General features: G+C 49.9%; 1 protein-coding gene and 1 non-coding gene across 2 annotated transcripts in view; one reads left to right on the forward strand and one right to left on the reverse strand.

The window, feature by feature from the left end:
* Positions 1-4,933: 4,933 nt before the first annotated feature.
* Positions 4,934-5,007, reverse strand: trnat-agu (transfer RNA threonine (anticodon AGU)). The gene has a single exon. It is a non-coding gene; the product is annotated as a tRNA-Thr (tRNA).
* A 9,902-nt stretch (positions 5,008-14,909) lies between these two features.
* lclat1 (lysocardiolipin acyltransferase 1) overlaps positions 14,910-27,254 on the forward strand; it is a 32,228-nt gene continuing 19,883 nt past the window's right edge. The window contains 4 exon segments of the mRNA XM_060847828.1: positions 14,910-14,960; positions 14,962-15,075; positions 15,169-15,367; positions 23,229-23,375. Of these exon segments, the coding sequence (XP_060703811.1) occupies positions 14,910-14,960; positions 14,962-15,075; positions 15,169-15,367; positions 23,229-23,375 (511 nt within the window).

The following is a 27,254-nucleotide window of genomic DNA, read 5'->3' on the forward strand; positions in this document are numbered from 1 at the left end:
GAGTGGGGAGGGGATCAGGGGGGAGTGGGGAGTGGATCAGGGGGGAGTGGGGAGGGGATCAGGGGGGAGTGGGGAGTGGATCAGGGGGGAGTGGGGAGGGGATCAGGGGGGAGTGGGGAGGGGATCAGGGGGAGTGGGGAGGGGATCAGGGGGGAGTGGGGAGGGGATCAGGGGGAGTGGGGAGGGGATCAGGGGGAGTGGGGAGGGGATCAGGGGGGAGTGGGGAGGGGATCAGGGGGGAGTGGGGTGGGGTGGTGCAGAACGACCTGAAGTATTGCAGGGAGGGAGTTCCTGACCTGGAGTGAGGGGTAACTGTGAGAGATTGACACCTGGACTGAGGGAGTAAGGTGAAGGGGAAATGCGGGTGAAGATAAAAATTGTATCGTCAGTGAAGAAGAGAGTCTGGAGTGGCACCCCACTGTAAAAGGAAGACAACTGAAGAGAGAGAGAGAGAGGATCACAACTGGTGGTGCCCAGCTGTCGGATTGGCCTGAACCCAGTGGGTCAAGAGGGAACCTAGGAGCTGGGCAGGTCAGTGTCTGTTTCAGCAACTCACAGCCACAACTTTTCAGAGCTGATGAGAAGGAAAACACATTCCACAAACCACATTTGTTATGGGCTGTTTTGGATTTCAGTTTGTCACAAATCTTTCTTTGCCCATGTGTTATTTATTCATCACAGTATGCTGCACTGATCCAGCTTGGGTTCTATTCCTGAGATGCTGCCTGGCCTGCTGTGCTTTGACCAGCGGCACATTTGCAGCTTTCATATCAGTACTCATATTCAATCGCGTGATTGTTGGGGGCATCCTGGCATTGAGGTTCGTGCAAATTGGAATGAATCACATTAGAATTCGATGCACCTGAAGATCCAGTCATTTGCATCCAAATACAAGAAGTTGCAAAACTGAAGGAAACAGCAGCTGACGGAGGGAAGGAGGTGGAGGGAGGGAGGATCTCACACAGCCTTAGAGGATTACAGGCTTGCTAGAAAGGAGCTCAGAAATGGACTGAGGAGAGCCAGGAGGGGACATGAAAAAGGCTTGGCAAGAAGGATTAGGGAGAACCTAAAGGCATTTTACTTATATGTGAGGAATAAGAGAATGATCAGGAAGAAGGTAGGGAACTTGTGCATGGAGTCTGAGCAGAGAGGGGAAGCCCTGAATGAGTTTTTTGCTTTAGTTTTCTCTAAGGAAATGGACCTTGTTGTGAATGAGAACTTTGAGGAGTTGGGAAACAGGCTTGACCAGATCAAGGTTGATGAAGTTGATGGGCTGGAAATTTTGGAAAACATTAAGATCGACAAGTCCACAGGGCCAGACCAGATTTATCCTCGGCTGCTCCAGGAAGCAAGAAAGGAGGTTGCTAAGCCGCTGGCCAAGATCTTTGCCTCTTCACTCTCCACGGGTGTCATACTGGAGGATTGGAAGGAGTAATAGGGAAATCCCTGGCAATTACAGACCAGTCAGTCTTATGTCTGTGGTCAGCAAAGTTTTGGAAAGAATTGAGGAATAGGGTTGATGGCTATTTGGTAAAGCATAGTGTGATTAAAGGCAGTCAGCATGGCTTTGTGAGGGGCAGGTCATGCCTCACTAATCTTATTGAGTTCTTTGAGGAGGTATCGAGGCAAGTTGAGGAAGGACGGGCAGTGGATGTGGTGTATATGGACTTCAGCAAGGCATTTGGTAAGGTTCCCCATGATAGGCTAATTCGTAAAGTCAGGAAGTATGGGTACGAGGAGATTTGGCTCTGGATTCAGAATTGGCTGGCTGACAGAAGGCAGAGAGTGGTTGTAGATGGAAAGTATTCTGCCTGGAGGTTCATGATGAGTGGTGTCCTGCAGGGCTCTGTTCTTGGGCCTCTGCTTTTTGTAGTTTTTATAAATGACTTGGATGAGGAGGTTGAGGGGTGGGTTAGTAAATTTGCTGATGACACAAAGATTGGAGGTGTCGTTGATAGTATGGAGGGCTACTGCAGGCTGCAGCGTGACACAGACAGGATGCAGAGCTGGGCTGAGAAATGGCAGATGGAGTTCAACCTGGATAAATGTGAAGTGATGCATTTTGGAAGGTCGAACTTGAATGCTGAATATAGGATTAAAGACAGGATTCTTGGCAGTGTGGAGGAACAGAGGGATCTGGGTGTGCAAGTACATGGATCCCTCAAAGTTGCTACCCAAGTGGATAGGGTTATTAAGAAAGCATATGGTGTTTTGGCTTTCATTAACAGAGAGATTGAGTTTAAGAGCCGTGAGGTTTTGCTACAGTTCTACAAGTCCCTGGTGAGACCACACTTGGAATATTGTGTCCAGTTTTGGTCTCCCTACTATAGGGGAGATACAGAGGCTTTGGAGAGGGTGCCAAGAAGGTTTAGCAGGATGCTGCCTGGATTGGAAGGCTTGTCTTATGAAGAAAGGTTGAATAAGTTGGGACATTTCTCTCTGGAAGGAAGGAGGAAGAGAGGTGACCTGATCGAGGTACACAAGGTAATGAGAGGCATGGATGGAGTCAATAGCCAGAGACTCTTCCCCAGGGCAGGATTGACGGGTAAGAAAGGTCATAGTTTTAAGATATTGGGGAAAGGCGTAGAGGAGACATGAGAGAGAGGTTCTTTACGCAGAGTTGTGAATGCATGGAATGCGATGCCAGTGGTGGTGGTGGAAGCAGAGTCATCAGGAACATTTAAGCGACTGCTAGACGTACACATGGAGAGCAGTGAGTTGTGGGGTGCATAGGTTAAGTTATTTTACGTGAGGATTAACCCTCAACACAACATCATGGGCCAAAGGGCCTGTTCTGTGCTGTACTTTTCTCTGTTCTAGGTGCAGGATGGTCCAGGTGGACAAACTGATAGGTCGCACTTGGAATTCAGTAAATTCTAACCTAGGCTGCTCAAATTGAAGCCAGGAGAGAGAGAGAGATACTTTATTTGTGCTGAGAATTTATTGAATATATGAGTCCAACAGTTCTCTGGTCTGTTGATCAGTCACTGCTCTTGAACCATTAATTTTGTTTCTCATTGCACAGAGCTTGCTAGATCTGCAGAGTTTCTCCAGCCCCTTGTCTGTTTGTGCTCTCTTCCACAGTCCCAGCTGTTCCTAGATACTTGTTTATAGATCCAGTCAGTAATTAAGAGCTGTCACCTGATTCCCTTCGCAACATTAATCGTTCTGTCAACACTGAGCATGTTGGTTAAAACAAATTCAGAGCTGTTATTGCACACCTCTGGAGTAAGGTATGAGAGACCTTTCACACAGAGGGTGGTACGTGTACGGAATGAGCTGCCAGAGGATGTGGTGGAGGCTGGTACAATTACAACATTTAAAAGGCATCTGGATGGGTATATGAATAGGAAGGGTTTGGAGGGATATGGGCCGGGTGCTGGCAGGTGGGACTAGATTGGGTTGGGATATCTGGTCAGCATGGACAGGTTGGACCAAAGGGTCTGTTTCCGTGCTGTACATCTCTATGACTCTATGTGGCATGGCCAGTCCACCCTAACCTGTACACCCTAATCTGTAACCTGGGAGGAAACCGGAGCACCCAGAGGAAACCCACGCAGACACGGGGAGAACGTGCAAACTCCACACAGAGAGTCACCTGAGGGTGGAGTTGAACCCAGATCCCAAGCGCTGTGAGGCAGCAGTGCTGACCATTGAGTCAATATTTAATTGAATTGATTTCACATGAACTAAGGCACAGTGAAAAGCTTTGTCTTGCGAGCAATACAGGCAGATCACAGAGTTCAATAGTATAGATAGTAAATAATAGGTAAACAGCGGCAAAAATAAAAACACAGGGACAGGCAAATGTTAGTAATTTTTAATGCATGCTATTAAGTTTAAAAAGTGTAGAACGGTTGTAGGAAAAAGGAAACGTAGATTTGCGTGCAGGAACTCGCAAGGAGTCGACCATATTCGGCGCCATCTGTAACTGTATTGGAGATGGTTCAGAGGAGGTTTACCAGACTGACACCTGGATCGAGTGGGATGTTTTATGAGGAAAGGTTAGACCGACTCGGCTTGTTTTGTTGGGATTGAGAAGAATGAGGGGTGACTTGATTGAAGTGAATAAGATGCTGAATAGCTTGGACCAGGGGCAACATGGAACAGTCCAGAACTGGGGACACTGTTTTCAGAAGTGATTTTATTTTTCTGAGGGTTGTGTGACTTTGGAACTCTGCCTCAGAAGTTGGTGGAGGTGGGATTGTGAATAATTTTAAGAGTGTGTAGATAGATTCTTGTTAGGTAAAGGAATCATTCCTATCAGCCTAGATAGGAATGTGAAATTGTAAGCATGGCGATCACCCATGACCTTATTGGAAGGAGGAGTAGGCTGAAGGGACTGAATGGCCTACATTTGCTCCAGACCTGTGTATTGTTGTGTAAGGTATGGGAAATTTCTCCTTAAACATTCACATGGAATATTTCACTGGTCAGGTCACTGTTGAGGTGAGGTTTGTTTTGACAACATTCAAGGACAGGCCAAAGAGATTGAGAGTGACTGTGGTACAGAGTAGATGGTGACACTGCAGTCATCTCCATTCTGTAGCACAGGTATGGCAGTGATGGTCAGGCCGGTGTGAGCAAGCAGCTTGGTCAGGTTTGATTAGATTAGATTAGATTACTTACAGTGTGGAAACAGGCCCTTCGGCCCAACAAGTCCACACCGACCCGCCGAAGTGCAACCCACCCAGACCCATTCACCTAACACTAAGGGTAATTTAGCACGGCAAATTCACCTAATCTGCACATCTTTGGATTGTGGGAGGAAACCGGAGCACACCCACGCAGGCACGGGGAGAATGTGCAACCTCCACACAGACAGTCACCTGAGCTGGGAACTGAACCCGGGTCTCCGCTGCTGTGAGGCAGCAGTGCTAACCACTGTGCCACCGTGCCACCCATAAAACAACAAACTTCTAACACAGCAAGCAGGCACCACTGGGATTTGAACCCAGGATCTCCTGTTTACTAAACAGGCACTTTAACCATCTAAGCCCTGGCGCCACTTTGTGAGAGTTTTATTCGTCAAACTGGTGTGTAATACCCCCAGCACAGGACAGTTGGGAATCTTTGAGCAGAGTTAGCTTGTAAATGAAATGGGCTCAGCACACAGCCTGGCTTACCACCGGTCTGGAGTTTGAAAGTGTCTCCATCAAGACAGTTGCTGACATACCATCATGAAGCAGTGACAGGATTGTGATGATATTTCCTGGATATCAACATTTCTGATCATCATTTATGAAGTGCTTGAGGCATCTCAAACTTTTAAAAGACTTCCCTGATAGGATGTGGGTGTAGCTGGCTAGTCCAGCATTTATTACCCCATCCCGAGTTGCCCCCCCTTGAGAGGGTGGGGGTGAGCTGCCTTCCTGACCGGCTGCAGTCTGTGTGCTGGGGGGAGACCCACAATGCCCTGAGGGAGGGAATTCCAGGATTCGGACCCAGTGACAGGGAGGGAACGGGGAGATATTTCCCAGACAGGAATGGGGAGGGGTTTGGAGGGGAACGTGCAGGGGGTGAGGTTCCCGTGTATCTGTTGCCCCCTGTCCTTCCAGAGGGAAGGGGCCGTGGGTTTGGAAGGTGCTGCCTGAGGGTCTTTGGTGAGTTTCTGCAGTGTATCTTGTAGATGGTACACACTGCTGTTACTGAGGGGGGGTGGGGGGGAGGGAGGGGACGGTACACACTGCTGTTACTGAGCGTCGATGGGGTGGGAGTGGGTGTTTGTGGGTGTGGCGCTAATCAAGTGGCTCTGACCTGCTCCTGTAGCCGCTGTGTTTATGTGGTGATTTCAGTTGAGTTACTGGTCAATGGTTACCCTCAGGATGTTGATAGTGGGGGATACAATGATGGTAACACCATTGAGTGTGACAGATTGGTGGTTAGATTGTCTCTTGCTGGAGATGCTCATTGCCTGGCATCTGTGTGGTGCCGATGTTGTTTTCCACTTTTCAGACTAAGCCTGGAAATTGTTCAGGTTTTGCTGCATTTCGGTAAAGATGTAGAAATAGTTCATAGGATGAAAGAGCTTGGTGAGTATGGGCAGAAAAGGGAAGGAGGGTACTGAGTTGGATGATCAGCCATGATTGTAGTAAATGGGGGAGCAGCTTTGAAGGGCTGGGTGACCTAGTCTGCTCCTAGTTTCTGTTTCTAAGTGAACATGGACTGCTTCAGTATCTGAGGAGTCGCAAATGGTGCTGAACATTGTGCAATCATCGGTGAACATCCCCACGTCTGACCTTATGGGGGAAGGAAGGTCATTGTTGAAGCAGCTGAAGATGGTTGGGTCTAGGACACTCCCCTGAGGGACTCCTGCAGAGATGTCCTGGAGCTGAGATGACTGACCCTCCAACAACCACAACCATCTTCCTCTGTGCCAGGTATCACTCTGACCAGGGGAGAGTTTGCCCCCTGATACCCAGATTATCTAGGGCTTCTTCATGCCGCACTCGGTTGAATGCAACCTGGATGTCAAGGGCTGTCCCTCTCCCCTCAATGTAGAATTCCTGCTCTCACTCTTAGCATTCTTCTTAATCCTTGTTACCAGACAAACCCAAGTCAGAGGTTCCTCTGGAAGGTACAAAGCCTCACTTGTAACTTGGACAGGATTCCCTCATTCACAGGATTCAGGAGATTACACAACAAACTTTTCTATGGACAAGAGGAAAATACCTCCACCATGTCCATACCATGATTTATCTCCCTACTTGAAGATAGTTAGAATTCTCTCATTCCTGAATTAGAGAGGGGGGGAAAAATGCAGGAAATAACTATTTTTTCTCCCTAACTATTGCTTGAGTGCATGGAGTCTTGATATGAGGAAGAAGCCACCAGTTTTGAAGAGCACAGCTGGATCCCATCAAAGGAACCACATTTGTTGCTCTGCGTTTTTGGAGTGCTTGTTGCAGCCCTCCCATTGATGGTGCTCTTCCCATTGATTTGACAACAATAATTGGAGGATACCTGGAAAATGTCAGCTGCCAGGGCAGGCTCACGTTTGAGGAGGTGGGAATGATCTTTCCAGCAATGATTGTTATCCTTAAGAGAGACAATGCTGTGGGCTGGTGCTGAGCACATCTTACTTAAGCAGAATGACCGACACCTGAGCCAAGAGAAAGTGCCACAGGCTATTTTCAGGGCACCTTTTCTAGCCCCGTCCCCATTTAAGGTAAACAGAGGATATCTACCAGAGGACTGCTCAGTCAGAGATGTTGATGCACAGAGACACATCTGCCCAATGCCCTTCATGTACTGGTCCTTAAGTGTAAACCATTACCTTGGGGCTTTTGGGTTCACAATCTTGTCCCTCTCCTCAGTCCTCCCTCACCCCAGGATGGAGCAGGGTGACCCTGGTACAACCTGCCTCTGACTTTAATCCAGAGCAGTGGTAGGCCATTCAACCCATCGAGTGTGTCCTGCCTTCACTGATGTCAGAGCCACGGGTGCTGTGATTGTGCACATGACCCTGATGACGGGTGCTCAGGTTTCAGAGATGTGTCAAGTGGCAGTGACTGGGCTCATGTTGCGAATGTAGTTCACAACTTTACAGATACGCAGTCTCCTGTCACCTGATCTGACAGCGGGGACTGTTTGAATCCTGTCTCCACCATTCCACCCTCCCCGTGGGGTCACCCTGCACTCCAGTGCTCAGATTATCACTCGCTTCTTCACCCGCGGAGACTGGCTTTAAACTGAATTAACAGGAGGATGGGCACCAGCACAGGGGAGCAGCAATATGGAATATGGTGCCCAAAGTGAGTGTGGAACAGTCTGAGAGAAAGACGTGCTAACATATTAGCCAGGAACGGACTGAGAAGGACAAAGAGGAACTGAAAGACAGGATTTCCATGTCTGACTATCCCACAGTGTGGTGAGTGAGGCTGAGAAGTGAATAACCACAAATTACAGCTGGTGGTAATAATGGAAACATGATTAAAGTAGTGAAGAACTGCCACTGAATATTCAAGGAGTCTTCATTAAGGTTAGAGAATGTGAAAAGGAAGATGGGTTGGCAGAATTGACCAGAGAAAACATTGTAATGTTAAGACTATAAGATGTAGGAACAAAAGCATTTACTAACTACAAGAGGCACTGCAGAAATTCAGCAAAGACCCTCAGACAGCACCTTCCAAACCCACAACCCCTTCCCTCTGGAAGGACAAGGGCAGCAGGTACATGGGAACACCACCCCCTGCGAGTTTCCCTCCAAGCCACTCACCATTTTGACTGGGAAACATATCACTGTTTCTTCACTGCTGCTGGGTCAAAATTGTGGAATTCCCTCCCTCAGGGTATTGCAGGTGGACAGCAAGAAGGCAGCTCACCCCCACCTTCTCAAGGGCAGCTAGGGACGGGCAGTAAATGCTGGACCCAGCCAGTGATGCCCACATCCCACAAAATTGAATAAATAAAAACAGAAGTGGGCCATTCAGCCCATTGAGCCTGCTCCAGCATTCAAAGAGATCACGACTGATCTGTTAATCCTCAACTCCACATTCCTGCCTTTTCCCTATAACCCTTGATTTAGTTACCGGTTAAAACACTGGACAAGGAAAGACTCCAATTGGTTCGAGTTGAGGAGTAAGAAAAATGAGACCATGCTTCATGTAATCAAGAAACCTTCAAATCGTGAGAGAGACAAGGGGATGAATCACAGAACTTTGCAAAGCAGGGAGGATTTAATAACCCAATTATTGATTGGGATAAATTTAGTGTTAAGGTAAGGATGGGAAGGAAATTCTGAAATATGTTCAGTTGAACCTCCTTGATCAGAGTGTTCCTAGCGCAGCCATGAGGCAGGGATTGGTGGATCTTGTGCTGTGGAGTGAGGTGGCCCATGTACACCAACTGTGTGTGTGGGAAGCACTTGGCCAAGAGTAATCATTGTATCAGAAGGTTTCACTGAGAAAGATTTTGAAACAGGCTATCTCACTGTAGAAAGTCTGAACTGGAAAGGGGTGATCTTTATTGTGATGTGCAGAGCTTGAGCCAGAGCTAATGGAACAGGGGGATGTGAGGAATTCATGTCAGTGATCTCTGTGGAGGAGATGTTTCAGGGCCAGGCTGGGTATGTACAAACAAGGGGAAAGGAAGAGGAGACAAAGCCAGTCATCTGTGGATGGTGTAGGGGGTCGATAAAGGGAATGAGGTGGTGAGAACAGAAGATGTTGTATTCATCCAGTCTCCACTAGATAACGGGAGGTGCCAGAGAATTGGAGTGTTCAGTGTGATCCCTTATTGAAGTAAGAGTGTGCGAACAGCCTGAATAAGAACAGACTATTTGGTTCATGGTCATTACTGGGAATGGTTTTAAAATAAATAAATCAATGTTTGTTGGCTAGGAGAAAGTGAGGATTGCAGATGCTGGAGATCAGAGTCGAGTGCGTGGTGCTGGAAAAGCACAGCAGGTCAGGCAGCATCTCCTCCAAGCCACTCACCACCCTGACTGGGAAATATATCTCTGTTCCTTCACTGTCACTGGGTCAGAATCCTGGAATTCCCTCCCCAAGGGCACTGGGGGGGGGGGGGTCTACCTACAGCACAGCGGTTCAAGAAGGCAGCTCACCCCCAGCTTCCCAAGGAGCAATTAGGGACAGGGTAATAATGATGATCATATCCCCTGAATGAAAAGAAAATTAGTCTCAAGGACAGTTAAAGTGGTGGGTTGTAGTAAATGATTGTTGTCAGGTTGGAGGACAGTAGGCGGTGGTGTTCCTCAAGGGTGAATACTGGCTCAGTACCTTCTTTGCTATCTGTAGCTGACTTGGATCCTATAATACTGGAGTAAAACTTCTGAAATTGTTGATTGCAAACTTGGCAGAGCGGCTTGCAATCACAGAGTGTTTATGGGATGGGAGGAGATTGCCTTGGCCAGTCCTGGAGCCCACCAGTGTCTGAGACAGCCACGTGTATAGGACATGCTCCCAACAGCAGAAACAAGAGCTCTGGGTCTCGGAGCTGGAGCAGCAGTTGGAGAGACTGTAACACATCCGTCAGGCTGGGAGTTACTGTGGATAGCACGTTTCCAGAGGGTGGTCACAGAGCAGCTCAAGGGACTAGAGGCACGAAGGGAATGGGTGACCAGTGGGCAGATGGAGAGAAACAGGCAGGAAGTACAGGAGACACCAAGGATCACTGTCACCAATCAGTTTCTGTTTTGGATGCTCAGGAGGCTACTGGTTCCTCAAGGGAGTGTGGACAGAGGCACAAGGGACAAAGCCGTCCAGGAGGAGAGGGACAGGGCCTTTCCTAGTTAAGGCAGCGGGGGGAGGGGGAGGGGGAGGGGGAGGGGGAGGGGGAGGGGGAGGGGGGGTGGGTGTGGGTCTGTCTGTCTCATGGTACTGCAGTCAGGGATCTCACCGAATGGTGCAGCTCATCCTGAAGGGGGAGGGTGACACAGAAACATGGAAGATAGGAGCAGGGGAAGGCCATTCGGCCCCTCGAGCCTGTTACACCATTTAATATGGTCATGGCCGATCATCAAGCTCAACACCCTAATCCCATGATCCCTTTAGCTACAAGAGCTATATTTACCTCCTCCTCATAAACACATAGTGTTTTGGCCTCAACACATTGTGTGCTGGTGAATTCCATAGGCTCCCCACTCTCTGGGTGAAAACATTTCTCCACATCGCAGCTCTAAAAGCTTTAACCCTTTCCCTTAAACTGTGACCACCCCACCCCCCTACCCCATTATCAGGAAGACCCCTCCTGTGTTCACCCTGTCTAGTGCTGTTAGAGTTTCATCAGTTTCTATGAGGTCTCTCTCAGTCTTTTAAACTCCAGTGAATATAATTGTAATGGGAACAGTGCAACACAGTACATGACCTTCATGCTGTGCCAGCCTTTCATCCTACTCTAAGATCAAACGAACATGCATACCCTTCATTTTACTATCATCCGTGTGTCTATCCAAGAGGTGCTTAAATGGCTCCAATGTCTCTGACTCTACTCCCACTGCTGACAGTGCATTCCGCACACACACACACACACACCCCACCCCCCCCCCACTCTCTGTGTAAAGAACCTACCTCTGACATCTCCCCTAAACCTTCTGCTAATCACCTTAAAATGATGCTCCCGCATGATGGCCATTTCTGCCCTGGGAAAAAGTCTCTGGCTATCCACTCTATCTATGCCTCTCAACATCTTGTACACCTCTATCAAGTCACCTCTCCTCCTCCTTCACTCTAATGAGAAAAACCCTAACTCCCTCAACCTTTCTTCATAACACATGCCCTCCAGTCCAGGCAGCATCCTGGTAAATCCCCTCTGCACCCTCTCTAAAGCTTCCACATCCTTCCTATAATGAGGCAACCAGAACTGAACACAATATTCCAAATGTGGTCTAATTCGGACTTTATAGAGCTGCAGCATAATCTTGCAGCTCTTAATGTCAATCCCCCTGCTAATGAAAGCCAACACACCGTGCACCTCCTTAATAACTTGGGTTGCAACTTTGAGGGATCTATGGACATGGACTCCTGATCCCCCACACTGCCAAGAATCCTGCCTTTATCCTGCATTCAAATTCGACCTTCCAAAATTAATCACTTCACACTTTTCCAGGTTGAACTCCAACTGCCACTTATCGGCCCAGTTCTGCATCCTGTCAATGTCCCGTTGCAAGCTACAACAGCCCTCCCTACTATCCACAACTCCTCCAACCTTCGTGTCATCAGCAAACTTAGTAACCCACCCTTTCTCTTCCTCATCCAAGTCATTTATAAAAATCACAAAGAGCAGAGGTCCCAGAACCGATCCCTGTGGAACACAACTGGTCACTGAGCTCCAGGCTGAACACTTTCCATCTACTTCCATCCCCTGTCTTCTATAGGTCAGTCAATTCTGTATCCAGTCAGCCAGATTTCCCTGTATCCCATGCCTCCTTACTTTTCTGAATGAGCCTTACATGGGGAACCTTATCAAACACCTTGCTAAAATACTTGTACACCACACCCACTGCTCTACCTTCATCAATGTGTTTTGTCACATCCTCAAAAAATTCAATAAGGTTTGTGAGGCAGGACCTGCCCCTCACAAAGCCATACTGACTACTTGGAAAACCATAGCTTGTTTAGAAATAATCATAAATTCTGTCTCTCAGAATCCTCTCAAATACTTTGCCCACTACAGATGTAAGACTGACTGGTCTGTAATTCCCAGGGTTATCCCTATTCCCTTTCTTGAACAAGGGAATAATATTTGCCACCCTCCAATCATCTGGCACGACTCCAGTGGATGCAAAGATCATTGCTAAAGCCGCAGCAATCTCTTCCCTCCCTTCCCTTGGATATATCCCATCTGGCCCAGGGGATTTATCAATCCTTATGTTTTTCAAAATTTCCAGCACATCCTCTTGAACACCAACCTGTTGGAGCATAACAATCTGTTTCACGCTGTCCTCAGAAACGACAAGGTCCCTCAGCAGTGAATACTGAAGCAAAGTATTCAGTAAGGACCTCCCCTACCTCCTCCAACTCCAGGCACAAGTTCCCTCCCCTATCCCTGATTGGCCCAACCCTCACTCTGGCCATCCTTGTGTTCCTCATGTATGTGTAGAATGCCTTGGGGGGTTCCTTATTCCTACCTGCCAAAGCTTTCCTCATTGCCCCTTCTAGCTCTGCTAAGTCTACTCTTCAGTTCCTTCCTGACTACCTTGGAACCCTCTAGCGACCTGTCTGATCCTTGCCTCCTCAACCTGAAGTAAGCTTCCTTCTCCCTCTTGACTAGATGTTCCACATCCCTTGTTAGCCAAGGTCCCTTCACCCTCCCATCCCTCCCTTACCTCAGTGGGACAAACCTATCCAGCCCTATCAGCAAGTGCTCCCTAAACAACCTCCACATTTCTCTCATACATTTCCCTGAGAACATCTGTTCCCATATTATGCTCCACAGTTCCTGTCTAATGGCATTGTAATCCTCCCTCCCCCAGTTAAATACTTTCCCATACTGTCTGCTTCTATCCCCCTCCATGACTATAGTGAAGGTCAGGGAGTTGTGATCATGATCACCGAAATGCTCTCCCACCGAAAGATCTGACACCTGGCCTGGTTCGTTGCCAAGCACCAAATCCTCCCCTCTAGTCGGGCTAATCTACATATTGAGTCAGGAACCCTCTCTGGACACACTTGACAAACACTGCTCCTCCAAACTAGTTGAACTCAGAAGTTGCAATCAATATTAGGGAAGTTAAAGTCACCCGTGACAACAGCCCTATTCTTTCTGCCTCTTTCCAAAATCTGCCTCCCAATCTCCTCCTCCGTGTCTCTGTTGCTATTGGGGGGGTCCTGTAGAAAACTCCTAATAAAGTGACTGCTCCTTTCCTGTCTCTGCCTTCCATCCACACTGACTCTGAAGACAACCCCTCCTCGATGACCTCCCTTTCTGTAGCTGTGATACTAACCCTGATTAGCAACGCCACTCCCTCACCTCCTTTTATATCCTCCCTCCATTTGTTGAAGAAGGGCAGGTTAGTAGGGGAGTTAAGGAGAAATGTGCGATGCTTGCCTTTATTAGTTATGGTAAAGATTATAAACGCTGGGAGGTGATGTTGGAGCTGGACAGGACTTTGCTTTGGTCACAGCTGGAGTATTGGGTGCAGCTCTGGTCCCCTCTCTACAGGAAGGATGGCATTACATTGGAGAGGGTACAGAGGGAGATCCAATAGAAGATAGACAATAGGTGCAGGAGGAGGCCATTTGGCCCTTCGAGCCAGCACCACCATTCAATATGATCATGGCTGATCATCGACAATCAGTAGCCTGTTCCTGCCTTATCCCCGTAACGTTTGGTTCCACTATCTCTAAGAGCTCTATACAACTCTTTCTTGAAGGTACCCAGAGACTTGGCCACTAGTGTTATACAGACAGACCTGTCCCCACCCCAGTACTGTACCCCAGGGTTATACAGTGCCACACCTGTCCCCACCCCAGTATTGTACTCCAGTGTTATACAGTGACAGACCTGTCCCCACCCCAGTACTGTACCCCAGTGTTACACAGTGACAGACCTGTCCCCACCCCAGTACTGTACTCCAGTGTTATACAGTGCCACACCTGTCCCCACCCCAGTACTGTACCCCAGGGTTATACAGTGACAGACCTGTCCCCACCCCAGTACTGTACCCCAGTGTTATACAGTGACAGACCTGTCCCCACCTCAGTACTGTATCCCAGTGTTATACAGTGACAGATCTGTCCCTACCCCAGTACTGTACCCCAGTGTTATACAGTGACAGACCTGTCCCCACCCCAGTACTGTACCCCAGTGTTATACAATGACAGACCTGTCCCCACCTCAGTACTGTATCCCAGTGTTATACAGTGACAGACCTGTCCCCACCCCAGTATTGTACCCCAGTGTTATACAGTGACACACCTGTCCCCACCCCAGTATTGTACCCCAGTGTTATACAGTGACAGACCTGTCCCCACCCCAGTACTGTACCCCAGTGTTATACAGTGACAGACCTGTCCCCACCAGTACTGTACCCCAGTGTTATACAGTGACAGATCTGTCCCCACCCCAGTACTGTACCCCAGTGTTATACAGTGACAGACCTGTCCCCACCCCAGTACTGTACCCCAGTGTTATACAGTGACAGACCTGTCCCCACCCCAGTACTGTATCCCAGTGTTATACAGTGACAGACCTGTCCCCACCCCAGTACTGTACCCCAGTGTTATACAGTGACAGACCTGTCCCCACCCCAGTACTGTGCCCCAGTGTTATACAGTGACAGACCTGTCCCCACCCCAGTACTGTGCCCCAGGGTTATACAGTGACAGACCTGTCCCCACCCCAGTACTGTACCCCAGTGACCATCCTTGTTTGATTGAACTCTCTGTGAATGGTGTGCTTGCTCTGGTGTGTGTGTGATGTTGACTGTCCTGCTCTTGTCTTGCAGGATGTTGTCTCTGAAGGGCACCCTGATCCTCTTGTTGCTGTTCTTCAGCAGTTTTTTTTGGCAGTATCTTCATGTTGGCTCCGTTCCTCCCTGTCATGCTGCTGTCCACCTCGGTGTATCGCTGGATTACTGACCGGATCGTTGCTGTCTGGCTCACCCTCCCTGTGGTAAGTGACACTCACAGGAAGCAGAGCTGAATCCCATTGCCATTTCCAGTTGGGCAGAGCATGCTCCTCCTGACTGTGCTGTGTTTCTGCCAGGCTCTGCTGGAGATGGTGCTTGGTGTGAGGGTGGTGATCACTGGCGATGGCTTTGTACCTGGTGAGCGCAGTGTGATCATCATGAACCATCGGACGCGGCTGGACTGGATGTACATGTGGAACTGCCTCCTGCGATATAGCTACCTCAGAATGGAGAAGATCTGCCTGAAATCATCCCTCAAATCCATTCCAGGCTTTGGTGAGTCAGCCTGACTGTTCATTGCTGTCTCCATGACTGAGGGTTTCAGTGTACAGTGGGTGTGCTGGACAGGCAGGATGTGTCCGTACTGATGTCTGCATTGTCTGACTGAGTGTAGACTGGTATTGTTGAGCTGAGAAAGTGAAGATTGCAGATGCTGGAGATCAAAGCTGAAAAATGTGTTGCTGGAAAAGCGCAGCAGGTCAGGCAGCATCCAAGGAACAGGAGAATTGACGTTTTGGGCATAAGCCCTTTTTCAGGAATGGGCAAAGGAGATGACCTGGGGGGTGCAGTGAGAGCGGGACTCACTGAGATCCTTGTAGAGGGAGGAAGAGAGCTTCTTCAAGGAAGGCATCCTTGCAAGAGGATTCGCAGTAGGTTAAAATCAACGAGGAGAAAGTGAGGACTGCAGATGCTGGAGATCAGAGCTGAAAATGTGTTGCTGGAGAAACGTAGTAGGTCAGGCAGCAACACATGTTTCAGCTCATGGTTGAACTGAGAGGGAACTTGGCCTCTGTTTGCCCACAGCGAGCACGCTTACCTCAGAAACCCAGCCATTCACCGGGAAGAATCAGTTACAACTTGAAAAGACAGTTTGGAGGAAGTCGAGTGAAGCTCAATGTGGGGGAGTGTCCTGTTCTTCACTTGGATAGTCAACTTAAAGAATGTTATCAAAGGGGTGACACTTGTAAACGTTGATGTTTAGACTTGTTTCTGCATTTGTGTGATGCTGGCTGGGCCCAGCATTTATTACCCGTCCCGAGTTGCTCCCTTGAGAAGGTGGGAGTGAGCTGCCTTCCTGACCCACTGCAGTCCGTGTGCTGGGGGTAGACCCACAATGCCCTGAGGGAGGGAATTCCAGGATTCGGACCCAGTGACAGTGAGGGAATGGGGAGATATTTCCCAGACAGGATGGGGAGGGGCTTGGAGGGGAACTTGCAGGGGGTGGGGTTCCCATGTATCTGCTGCCCCTTGTCCTTCCAGATGGAAGGGGCTGTGGGTTTGGAAGGTGCTGTCTGAGGATATTTGGTGAGTTCCTGCAGTGTATCTTGTAGATGGTACACACTGCTGTTACTGAGGGGGGGTGGGGGGGGGGAGGGAGGGGACGGTACACACTGCTGTTACTGAGGGGGGGTGGGGGGAGGGAGGGGACGGTACACACTGCTGTTACTGAGCGTCGATGGGGGAGGGAGGGGATGGTACACACTTTAAAATCTGATTGAAGATTTTTAGCTCGGGTATCCGTTGTTGTGGTTCTGCTCGCCGAGCTGGAAGTTTTTGCTGCAAACATTTCGTTCCCTGGCTAGGGAACATCATCAGTGCTGTTGGAGCCTCGTGTGAAGCGCTGCTTTGATGTTTCTTCCGGTATTTATATTGGTTTGTTCTTGCCGCTTCCGGGTGTCAGTTTCAGCTGCAGTGATTTGTATGTGGGGTCCAGGTCGATGTGTCTGTTCATGGAGTTTGGGGATGAATGCCATGCTTCTAGGAATTCTCTGGCTGTTCTCTGTCTGCCTTGTCCTATGATAGTGGTGTTTTCCCAGTCAAATTCACGTTGCTGGTTGTCTGAGTGTATGGCTACTAGAGATAGCTGGTCGTGTCGTTTTGTGGCTAGCTGATGTTCATGGATGCGGATTGTTAGCTGTCTTCCTGTTTGTCCTATATAGTGTTTTGTGCAGTCCTTGCATGGTATTTTGTAAACTACATTAGTTTGGCTCATGCTGGGTATTGGGTCCTTTGTTCTAGTGAGTTGTCTGAGCGTGGATGTTGGCTTGTGTGCTGTTATGAGTCCTAAGGGTCGCAGTAGTCTGGCTGTCAGTTCTGAAACGCTCCTGACGTATGGTAGTGTGGCTAGTCCTTTTGGTTGTGGCATGTCCTCGTTCCTCGGTCTATCTCTTAGGCATCTGGTGATAAAGTTGCGTGGGTATCCGTTTTTGGCGAATACCTTGTATAGGTGTTCCTCTTCCTCTTTTCGCAGTTCTGGTGTACTGCAGTGTGTTGTGGCTCTTTTGAATAGTGTCCTGATGCAGCTTCGTTTGTGTGTGTTGGGGTGGTTACTTTCATAGTTTAAGACTTGGTCTGTGTGTGTTGGTTTCCTGTGTACCCTTGTGGTGAATTCTCCGTTGGGTGTTCTCTCTACGAACTCGTCTAGGAATGGGAGTTGGCTATCCTTTTCCTCTTCTCGTGTGAATCGGATTCCTGTGCGTGTGGCGTTGATGATTCGGTGTGTTTTTTCTATATCTGTGTTTTTGATGATTACAAAGGTGTCATCGACGTATCTGACCCAGAGTTTGGGTTGGATTTGTGGTAGGGATGTATGTTCTAACCTTTGCATAACTGCCTCTGCTATGAGTCCCGAGATTGGTGACCCCATGGGTGTTCCGTTGATTTGTTCATATATCTGATTGTTGAATGTAAAGTGTGTGGTGAGGCACAGGTCTAGTAGTTTAAGTATGCCGTCCTTGTTGATAGGTTCGGCCTCCTGTGTTCTGTTGTGTATCAACAAGGACGGCATACTTAAACTACTGGACCTGTGCCTCACCACACACTTTACATTCAACAATCAGATATACGAACAAATCAACGGAACACCCATGGGGTCACCAATCTCGGGACTCATAGCAGAGGCAGTTATGCAAAGGTTAGAACATACATCCCTACCACAAATCCAACCCAAACTCTGGGTCAGATATGTCGATGACACCTTTGTAATCATCAAAAACACAGATATAGAAAAAACACACCGAATCATCAACGCCACACTCACAGGAATCCGATTCACGAGAGAAGAGGAAAAGGATAGCCAACTCCCATTCCTAGACGAGTTCGTAGAGAGAACACCCAACGGAGAATTCACCACAAGGGTACACAGGAAACCAACACACACAGACCAAGTCTTAAACTATGAAAGTAACCACCCCAACGCACACAAACAAAGCTGCATCAGGACACTATTCAAAAGAGCCACAACACACTGCAGTACACCAGGACTGCGAAAAGAGGAAGAGGAACATCTATACAAGGTATTCGCCAAAAACGGATACCCACGCAACTTTATCACCAGATGCCTAACAGATAGACCGAGGAACGAGGACATGCCACAACCAAAAGGACTAGCCACTCTACCATACGTCAGGAGCGTCTCAGAACTGACAGCCAGACTACTGCGACCCTTAGGACTCATAACAGCACACAAGCCAACATCCACGCTCAGACAACAACTCACTAGAACAAAGGACCCAATACCCAGCATGAGCCAAACTAACGTAGTTTACAAAATACCATGCAAGGACTGCACAAAACACTATATAGGACAAACAGGAAGACAGCTAACAATCCGCATCCATGAACATCAGCTAGCCACAAAACGACACGACCAGCTATCTCTAGTAGCCATACACTCAGACAACCAGCAACGTGAATTTGACTGGGAAAACACCACTATCATAGGGCAAGGCAGACAGAGAACAGCCAGAGAATTCCTAGAAGCATGGCATTCATCCCCAAACTCCATCAACAGACACATTGACCTGGACACCATATACAAACCACTACAGCTGAAACTGACACCTGGAAGCGGCAAGAACAAACCAATATAAATACCGGAAGAAACATCAAAGCAGCGCTTCACACGAGGCTCCAACAGCACTGATGATGTTCCCTAGCCAGGGAACGAAACGTTTGCAGCAAAAACTTCCAGCTCGGCGAGCAGAACCACAACAATGGTACACACTGCTGTTACTGAGGGGGGGTGGGGGGAGGGAGGGGACAGTACACACTGCTGTTACTGAGGGGGGTGGGGGGGAGGGAGGGGACGGTACACTCTGCTGTTACTGAGGGGGGGGTGGGGGGGGGGGAGGGGACGGTACACTCTGCTGTTACTGAGTGTCGGTGGGGGGAGGGAGGGGACGGTACACTCTGCTGTTACTGAGTGTCGGTGGGGGGAGGGAGGGGACGGTACACACTGCTGTTACTGAGCGTCGGTGGGGGGAGGGAGGGGACGGTACACACTGCTGTTACTGAGGGGGGTGGGGGAGGGAGGGGACGGTGCACACTGCTGTTACTGAGCGTCGGTGGGGGGATGGAGGGGACGGTACACACTGCTGTTACTGAGGGGGGTGGGGGAGGGAGGGGACGGTGCACACTGCTGTTACTGAGCGTTGGTGGGGGGAGGGAGGGGACGGTACACACTCCTGTTACTGAGCGTCGGTGGGGGGAGGGAGGGGACGGTACACACTGCTGTTACTGAGCGTCGGTGGGGGGAGGGAGGGGACGGTACACACTGCTGTTACTGAGCGTCGGTGGTGGGAGGGAGGGGACGGTACACACTCCTGTTACTGAGCGTCGGTGGGGGGAGGGAGGGGACGGTACACACTGCTGTTACTGAGGGGGGGGGGGGGTGGGGGGGGGAGGGAGGGGACGGTACACACTGCTGTTACTGAGGTGGGGTGGGGGGAGGGAGGGGACGGTACACACTGCTGTTACTGAGCGTCGGTGGGGGGGAGGGAGGGGACGGTACACACTGCTGTTACTGAGGGGGGGTGGGGGAGGGAGGGGACGGCACACACTGCTGTTACTGAGGGGGGGTGGGGGAGGGAGGGGACGGTACACACTACTGTTACTGAGCGTCGGTGGGGGGAGGGAGGGGACGGTACACACTGCTTTTACTGAGGGGGGGTGGGGGGGGGGAGGGAGGGGACGGTACACACTACTGTTACTGAGCGTCGGTGGGGGGGAGGGAGGGGACGGTACACACTCCTGTTACTGAGTTTCGGTGGGGGGGGGGGGGGGGGGGGGAGGGAGGGAGGGGATGGTTGTGGATGTGGTGCCAATCAAGCGGCTGCTTTGTCCTGGATGGTGTTGAGTTTCTTGAGTGTTGTTGGCGCTGCCCCCATCCAGGGGCAAGTGGGGAGTATTCCACTACCCTCCTGACCTGTACCTTGTAGATGGTGGACAGGCTTTGGGGAGTCAGGAGGGGAGTTACTCTCCGCAGTATTCCCAGCCTTTGACCTGCTCTTTTAGGCTCTGTGTTTTTATAGCAAATTCAGTTCAATTTCTAGTTAATGGTAACTCCCAGGATCCTGCTAGTGAGGTATTCACTGATGGTAACACCATTGAATGTCAACGGGTGATGGTTAGATTATCTCTTATTGGTGATAGTCATTGCCTGGCATTGTGTGGTGCAAATGTTACTTGCCACTTATCAGCCCAAGCCTGGAGATTGTGGGATCTTATCCCATTTGAACACGGACTGCTTCAGTAACTGAGGAGGTGCAATCATTGACGGACATCCTCAATCCTGACCTTGTGATGGAGGGAAGGTGATTGATGAAGCAGCTGAAGATGATTGGGCCTAGGACACTCCCCTGAGGGACTCCTGCAGAGGTGTCCTGGAGCTGAGATGACTGACCCTCCAACAACCACAACCATCTTCCTCTGTGCCAGGTATCACTCTGACCAGGGGAGAGTTTGCCCCCGATGCCCATCGATTCCAGTTTTGCCCGGGCTCCTTGATGCCACACTCGGTCGAATGCAGCCTTGATACCAAGGGCTGTCCCTCTCCCCTCCCCTCTGGAATCCAGCCCTTTTGTCCATGTTTGACCCAAGGCTAGAATGAGGTCAGGAGCTGGGTGGCCCTGGGGGAACCCAAACTGGGTGTCACTGAGCAGGTTATTGCTGAGCGGGTGCTGCTGGATAGCGCTGTTACTGACCCCTTCCATCACTTTACTGAGAGTCGAGGGGAGACTGATGGGGGGGTAATTGGCCGGGTTGGATCTGTCCTGCTTTTTATATAGAGGCCATACCTGGGCAATGTTCCACATTGTTGGGGAGATGCCGGTGTTGTAACTGTACTAGAACAGCTTGGCTCGGGGAGAGCAAGCTCTGGAGCACAAGCCTTCAGTCCCATTGCTGGAATGTTATCAGGGCCCATAGCCTTTACAGTATCCAGTGTCTCCAACCATTTCTTAATATCACGTGGCGTGAATTGAATTGACTGAAGAGGGGTGTCTGTGATGCTGCGGCCTTCAGTGAGGATGAGGAAATTTGTATGGCTTGCTCCTGAGTGACTTGTTTAATTGCCCACCACCATTCACAACTGGGTGTGGCTAGACTGCAGAGCTTCGATCTGACCTGTTGGTTATGGCATCCTTTACCTCAGTCTAGCAGTTGCTGTTTGACATGCAAGTAGTCCTGTTTGGATGGGTATGTGAATAGGAAGGGTTTGGAGAGATATGGGCCGGGTGCTGGCAGGTGAGACTAGATTGGGTTGGGATATCTGGTCGGCATGGACGAGTTGGACCGAAGGTTCTGTTTCCCTGCTGTACATCTCTATAACTCTATGACTCTGTGCCATGTTGTACATCTCTGTGACTTTGTGCCAGAGACCTGTGCCCCATTGCTAACCCCTGGTAAGTCATCCCTCCCCCCCCCCCCAACAGTTTCCAAAATAGTTTACTTGTTGAGGGGAATGGCCACAGGGGATCCCTGCACTGCCAGCCGGTTCCCTTTCCGGTAACCCATCTACCACCCTCATTTACCTGAGGTGTGACTACCCCCCTGTAACTCCTGTCAATAATCCCAGCTGCCTCCCGAAAGATCCGACATTCCTCCAGCTCCAGTTCCCTAACGCAGTTTTCGAGGAGCTGGAGTTGGGTGTAGCCAGCAGGGATACTCGTGGTGACCCTTACCTCCCACATTCCGCAGGAGGAACATTCCACTGCCCTACACTCCATTCCCACTGTTCTACATTCCCAATGAGACTACTGAAAAATTAATAGAAAACGAGTTACCTTCCCAATTCGGTGCACAGAACCTTTTTTGTTTGGTTAGAGGGGGAGGATGGGTGGGAGACACTACCCGAGTAGTGTTTCAGGTAAAGCAACAACTCAAGTGTATGACCGTACTTACCCAGCAGTCCCGTGTCAGCTCCTGCTCCTGCTCCTGCTCAGTGTGTGCTCTGCCTAAGCACGAGGTAAGATTTTATCCTTTAAATTTCCCTTCCCATCAGGACCCTGATCCTCACTGTCTCTCCTCCCACTGCAACCACACCGAAAAAATATGCCAGGCCATGAGGTTACAGACTGTGCTGGGGGACAGTCCTGCTGCTACTGGTGGCCCACAGTGCCTCCTGGAGGCCCAGCCTTGAGTTACTCGATCAGTTTGAAGTCTGTCCCATTGAGCACGGTGATAGTGCCACACAACACGATGGAGGGGATTCTCAATGTGAGGGTGGGACTCTGTCTCCACAATGAATGAATGAGTGATTTTCCTACCATGTATGTTTTACAGTAAAATACAGTAAAAGAACTTATCTTTTTCTCTGTAATTTGGTGCCATTTTGAATAATTTAAGAATGAAGGAGGATTGACTGGTTATTCTGCTATAATATGCCTTTTGTTAATGTGAATTGCCGTTTGACGAATTGGGCACGCTGTTTCTGCAGTGTGAACCTCTTCCCCTCCCCCCTCCCTTCCTCCCTCTCCCTCCCCCCCCCTTCCCCTTCTCCCCTTCCCCCCTCCCCCCCTTTCCCCCTCCCCCCTTTCCCCCCTTCCCCCCCCCTCCCTCCTCCCCTCCTTGCTGTGCCAAGTGGTGTCCCTGTGAGGAGGAGGGGGACGGGGGCAGGGGCAGGGTGGGGGATGGGTTGCCCTGGAGTGAAGCTTCGGTCTGAACCCCAGCCCAGATTGATCACACTGAATGGGGGGGTCCAGGCTGGAGGGCAGGTTCAGTTTGTTCATTATTCAACCTCTGGCCACACTGTCAGATGAGTGGTGTTTTTGTGTACTATATCAAAACGGGGAGGCAGGGCTGGGGTGGGATGGGATGCCTCTGTGTTTCTCACTGTCTGCTCTTCTCTTCCTGTCAGGCTGGGCCATGCAGATGTCTGCATTCATCTTTGTTCGAAGGAATTGGGAAGAGGACCAGCAACATCTCAGTCTCATGTTGGATTACCTGTGTGACATCAAGCATCCTCTGCAGCTTTTAATGTTCCCTGAGGGGACCGATCTCACAGGTTTGTCCCTGACTAGTCTGTCAGCAAGTTCTGTCAATTCCTCTTTCCAGTGCCTCATGTTCCTGTGTCAGCCTCCTGGTCAACCGCTTCCTTACTAGTTTACTAGCTACTTGTAGGAAGGTGCGAGGTACAATATCTAACACTGTTTCTGGCTGTGTTCAGAAAGCCCCCGTCAGCTGTTTAACATGTAGCTGCCGCTGTGAACCCCGTTGCTGAACCGACTTGTTTCCTTCCTGCTTTTTGAAACTCTGATTTACAATGACCGTTTGATTCAGCAGTTCAGTCTGAGAAATACCCGGCAGAATATCCCTGGGTCAAGTTTTCTTGTAACATGATGCTTAATTCTGGGTGCACTATGTTACCCAGTTGACATTTTAATCCAGGTTTTTAGATTAGATTACATTCCCTACAGTATGGAAACAGGCCCTTCGGCCCAACAAGTCCAAACCGGCCCTCCGAAGAGTAACCCACCCAGACCCATTCCCCTACACAAAACACTAGGGGCAATTTAGCATGGCCAATTCACCTGAACTGCACATCTTTGGACTGTGGGAGGAAACCGGAGCACCCGGAGGAAACCCACGCAGACACGGGAGAACGTGCAAACTCCACACAGACAGTCACCCGAGGCTGGAATCGAACCCGGGTCCCTGCCGCTGTGAGGCAGCAGTGCTAACCACTGAGCCACCGTGCCGTACCAAAGTGTTGGGTGAGCTTTGAGAACAAGCATCTGGGACAGAATTAAGAATCAGTCCTTCTTTTCATGGGATATTTACTGCCAATCCCTTATTGAACAGAGTGTCTTTCAGGCAACAGTTAAGAGTCCCTCACATTGCTGTGGGTCTGGAGTCACTTGGAGGACAGACTAAGTGAGGATGCCAGTTTCCTTTCCTGAAGGAAGTTAGTGAACATGGTGAAATTTTGAAGCCATATTCCTCATGACCCTGGACTTCTGGATAATTATAACAGGAACATCTCTACTGTGTGCATCATTTCCCAAGGACTTTCAAAGGCTCTCACATCTCAGATGTGGACTTACCCTCAGACAGCCGCGCCCAGTCAAATTTCTTCTGTTGCTGCCTAATTCCGACTGAAATCTGTCTTCCTCCAATTTAGCCCTTTCACCTGAGAACTAGCCTTACCCTTATTGTTACCACACGGAGGTGAGTCCCTCTAAATTAAACCAGACCCCCAGAAAAGCTCACCTCGTCTCATAGTCTGTTAAAATATGGGTGACAGAGAACTCCCAAATTCCACTAGTTAAAGAAAATAACATCAATTATTATTAACTCTAAAAGTGAACATTAAACAACTATTCACAACTCTATGCCCCCCCACCCCCGTAACTGCTTATTATCTGCTTCTGACTCTATGACAATATGTTGTTCCAATAAGACTCTTAGTAAAATCACATCAACTTAATTTCAAAACCACACAACTGCTGTCATCTTCTAAGACCTCTTCCAGCTGAGGATCTCCCTGGGTGTTGTCTTTCTTTTTACTCTGATCACGTTTCATATGAAAAGATACCTTTGATAGAAAGTGTTTCCTAATTTTTTGGAGAGCAAAATGTTAGCTCTCCATGCATTTCTATCTTGATAGCAATTGCTCTTTCTGACCAATTTTCAAAATGTCCGTACTCTTATTCCCCCAACATCTGATCGTCTCACTGGTTCAATGTTGGCAAAACAATAAATTCAGTCTCCATTGGATTTTAGTATCCTGGAGTATAATTTAAACAGATTGGTTAAATCTGAATTGTTGTCAAAACAGCAACCAAAACTCAGCTATCCATTTCACAGCCAAGGTTACATATTTTCAATTTTCCAGTACACTCTGGGACTGCCAGCTAGTCATATCACTGGTGTTTGTAAGTTCTCAGTTCAGAACTTCATAACACCTCCCATCTTAAGAGAAAAAAGAACCATCATAATGTAAACATGTCTTTTTTTTCTGGTTCTTAATCCCATTGTGTTGAAATACATGGGTCATTAATCTAAGTTATACTTTTCATATTCATTTCTGCACACATATATAACATTGGAATCTGTCAAATCTTATCTGCACTACTTCCTTTAGATCCGCGATAATGCATCTACTATCATATAAGGGGATGATTATCCCAACTGAAAATGTGTTGCTGGAAAAGCGCAGCAGGTCAGGCAGCATCCAAAGAGCAGGAGAATCGACGTTTCGGGCATAAGCCCTTCTTCAGGAAGGGCCGAAACGTCGATTCTCCTGCTCTTGGATGCTGCCTGACCTGCTGCCCTTTTCCAGCAACACATTTTCAGCTCTGATCTCCAGCATCTGCAGTCCTCACTTTCTCCTCGATGATTATCCCTAATCAACTTATTCCACTTGCGGTGATTATAAATCCTATCTCTTATAGACCTTTCCAAAACCTTGCCCACAACTGAAGTAATGCTCACTGGTCTGTAATGACCAGGGTTATCTGTACTCCCCTTCTTGAACAAAGGAACAACATTTGCTATCCTCCAGTCTTCTGGCTCCATTGCTGTAGACAATGACAACATAAAGAACAAGCCAAAGGCTCAGCAATCTCCTTTCTGGCTTCCCAGAGATTCCCAGGATAAATCCCACCCGGCCCAGGGGACCAATCTATTTTTGCATTTTCCAGAATTGCTAACACCTCCCCCTTGTGAACCTCAATCCCAGTCCGATCCCACACTCTGATCCTCCCCCTCCCCCCCACACTCTGATCCTCCCCCTCCCCCCCACTGATCCCCCCTCCCCCACACTCTGACCCTCCCCCTCTCCCCACACTCTGATCCCCTCCTCGCCCCCACACTCTGATCCTCCCCCTCCCCCACACTCTGATCCTATCCCTCCCCCACACTCTGATCCACCCCCTCACCCCCCACTCTCTGATCCACCCCCTCCCCCCGACACTCTGATCTTCCCCCTCCCCCACACTCTGATCCACCCCCTCCCCCCGACACTCTGATTCTCCCCCTCCCCCACACTCTGATCCCCCCTCCCCCCCACACTCTGATCCCCCCTCCCCCCCACACTCTGATCCTCCCCCTCCCCCACACTCTGATCCCCCCTCCCCCACACTCTGATCCACCCCCTCACCCCCCACACTCTGATCCACCCCCTCCCCCCGACACTCTGATCTTCCCCCTCCCCCACACTCTGATCCACCCCCTCCCCCCGACACTCTGATTCTCCCCCTCCCCCACACTCTGATCCCCCCCTCCCCCCACACTCTGATCCCCCCCCCCCCCCCACACTCTGATCCTCCCCCTCCCCCACACTCTGATCCCCCCTCCCCCACACTCTGATCCCCCCTCCCCCACACTCTGATCCCCCCCTCCCCCACACTCTGATCCTACCCCTCGCCCCCACACTCTGATCCCCCTCGCCCCCACACTCTGATCCCCCCTCCCCCACACTCTGATCCTGCCCCTCCCCCACACTCTGATCCTGCCCCTCCCCCACACTCTGATCCTACCCCTCCCCCACACTCTGATCCCCCCTCGCCCCCACACTCTGATCTCCCCCCTCCCCCACACTCTGATGCCCCCTCCCCCACACTCTGATCCCTCCTCCCCCACACTCTAATCCCCCTCGCCCCCACACTCTGATCCCCCTCGCCCCCACACTCTGAACCCCCTCGCCCCCACACTCTGATCCTGCCCCTCCCCCACACTCTGATCCTGCCCCTCCCCCACACTCTGATCCTACCCCTCCCCCACACTCTGATCCCCCCTCGCCCCCACACTCTGATCCCCCCTCCCCCACACTCTGATCCCTCCTCCCCCACACTCTGATCCACCCCTTCCCCCACACTCAGATCCACCCCTTCCCCCACACTCTGATCCTACCCCTCGCCCCCACACTCTAATCCCCCTCGCC

The sequence above is a fragment of the Hemiscyllium ocellatum genome, chromosome 3 (assembly GCF_020745735.1).
Source record: "Hemiscyllium ocellatum isolate sHemOce1 chromosome 3, sHemOce1.pat.X.cur, whole genome shotgun sequence".
NCBI lineage: Eukaryota > Metazoa > Chordata > Chondrichthyes > Orectolobiformes > Hemiscylliidae > Hemiscyllium > Hemiscyllium ocellatum.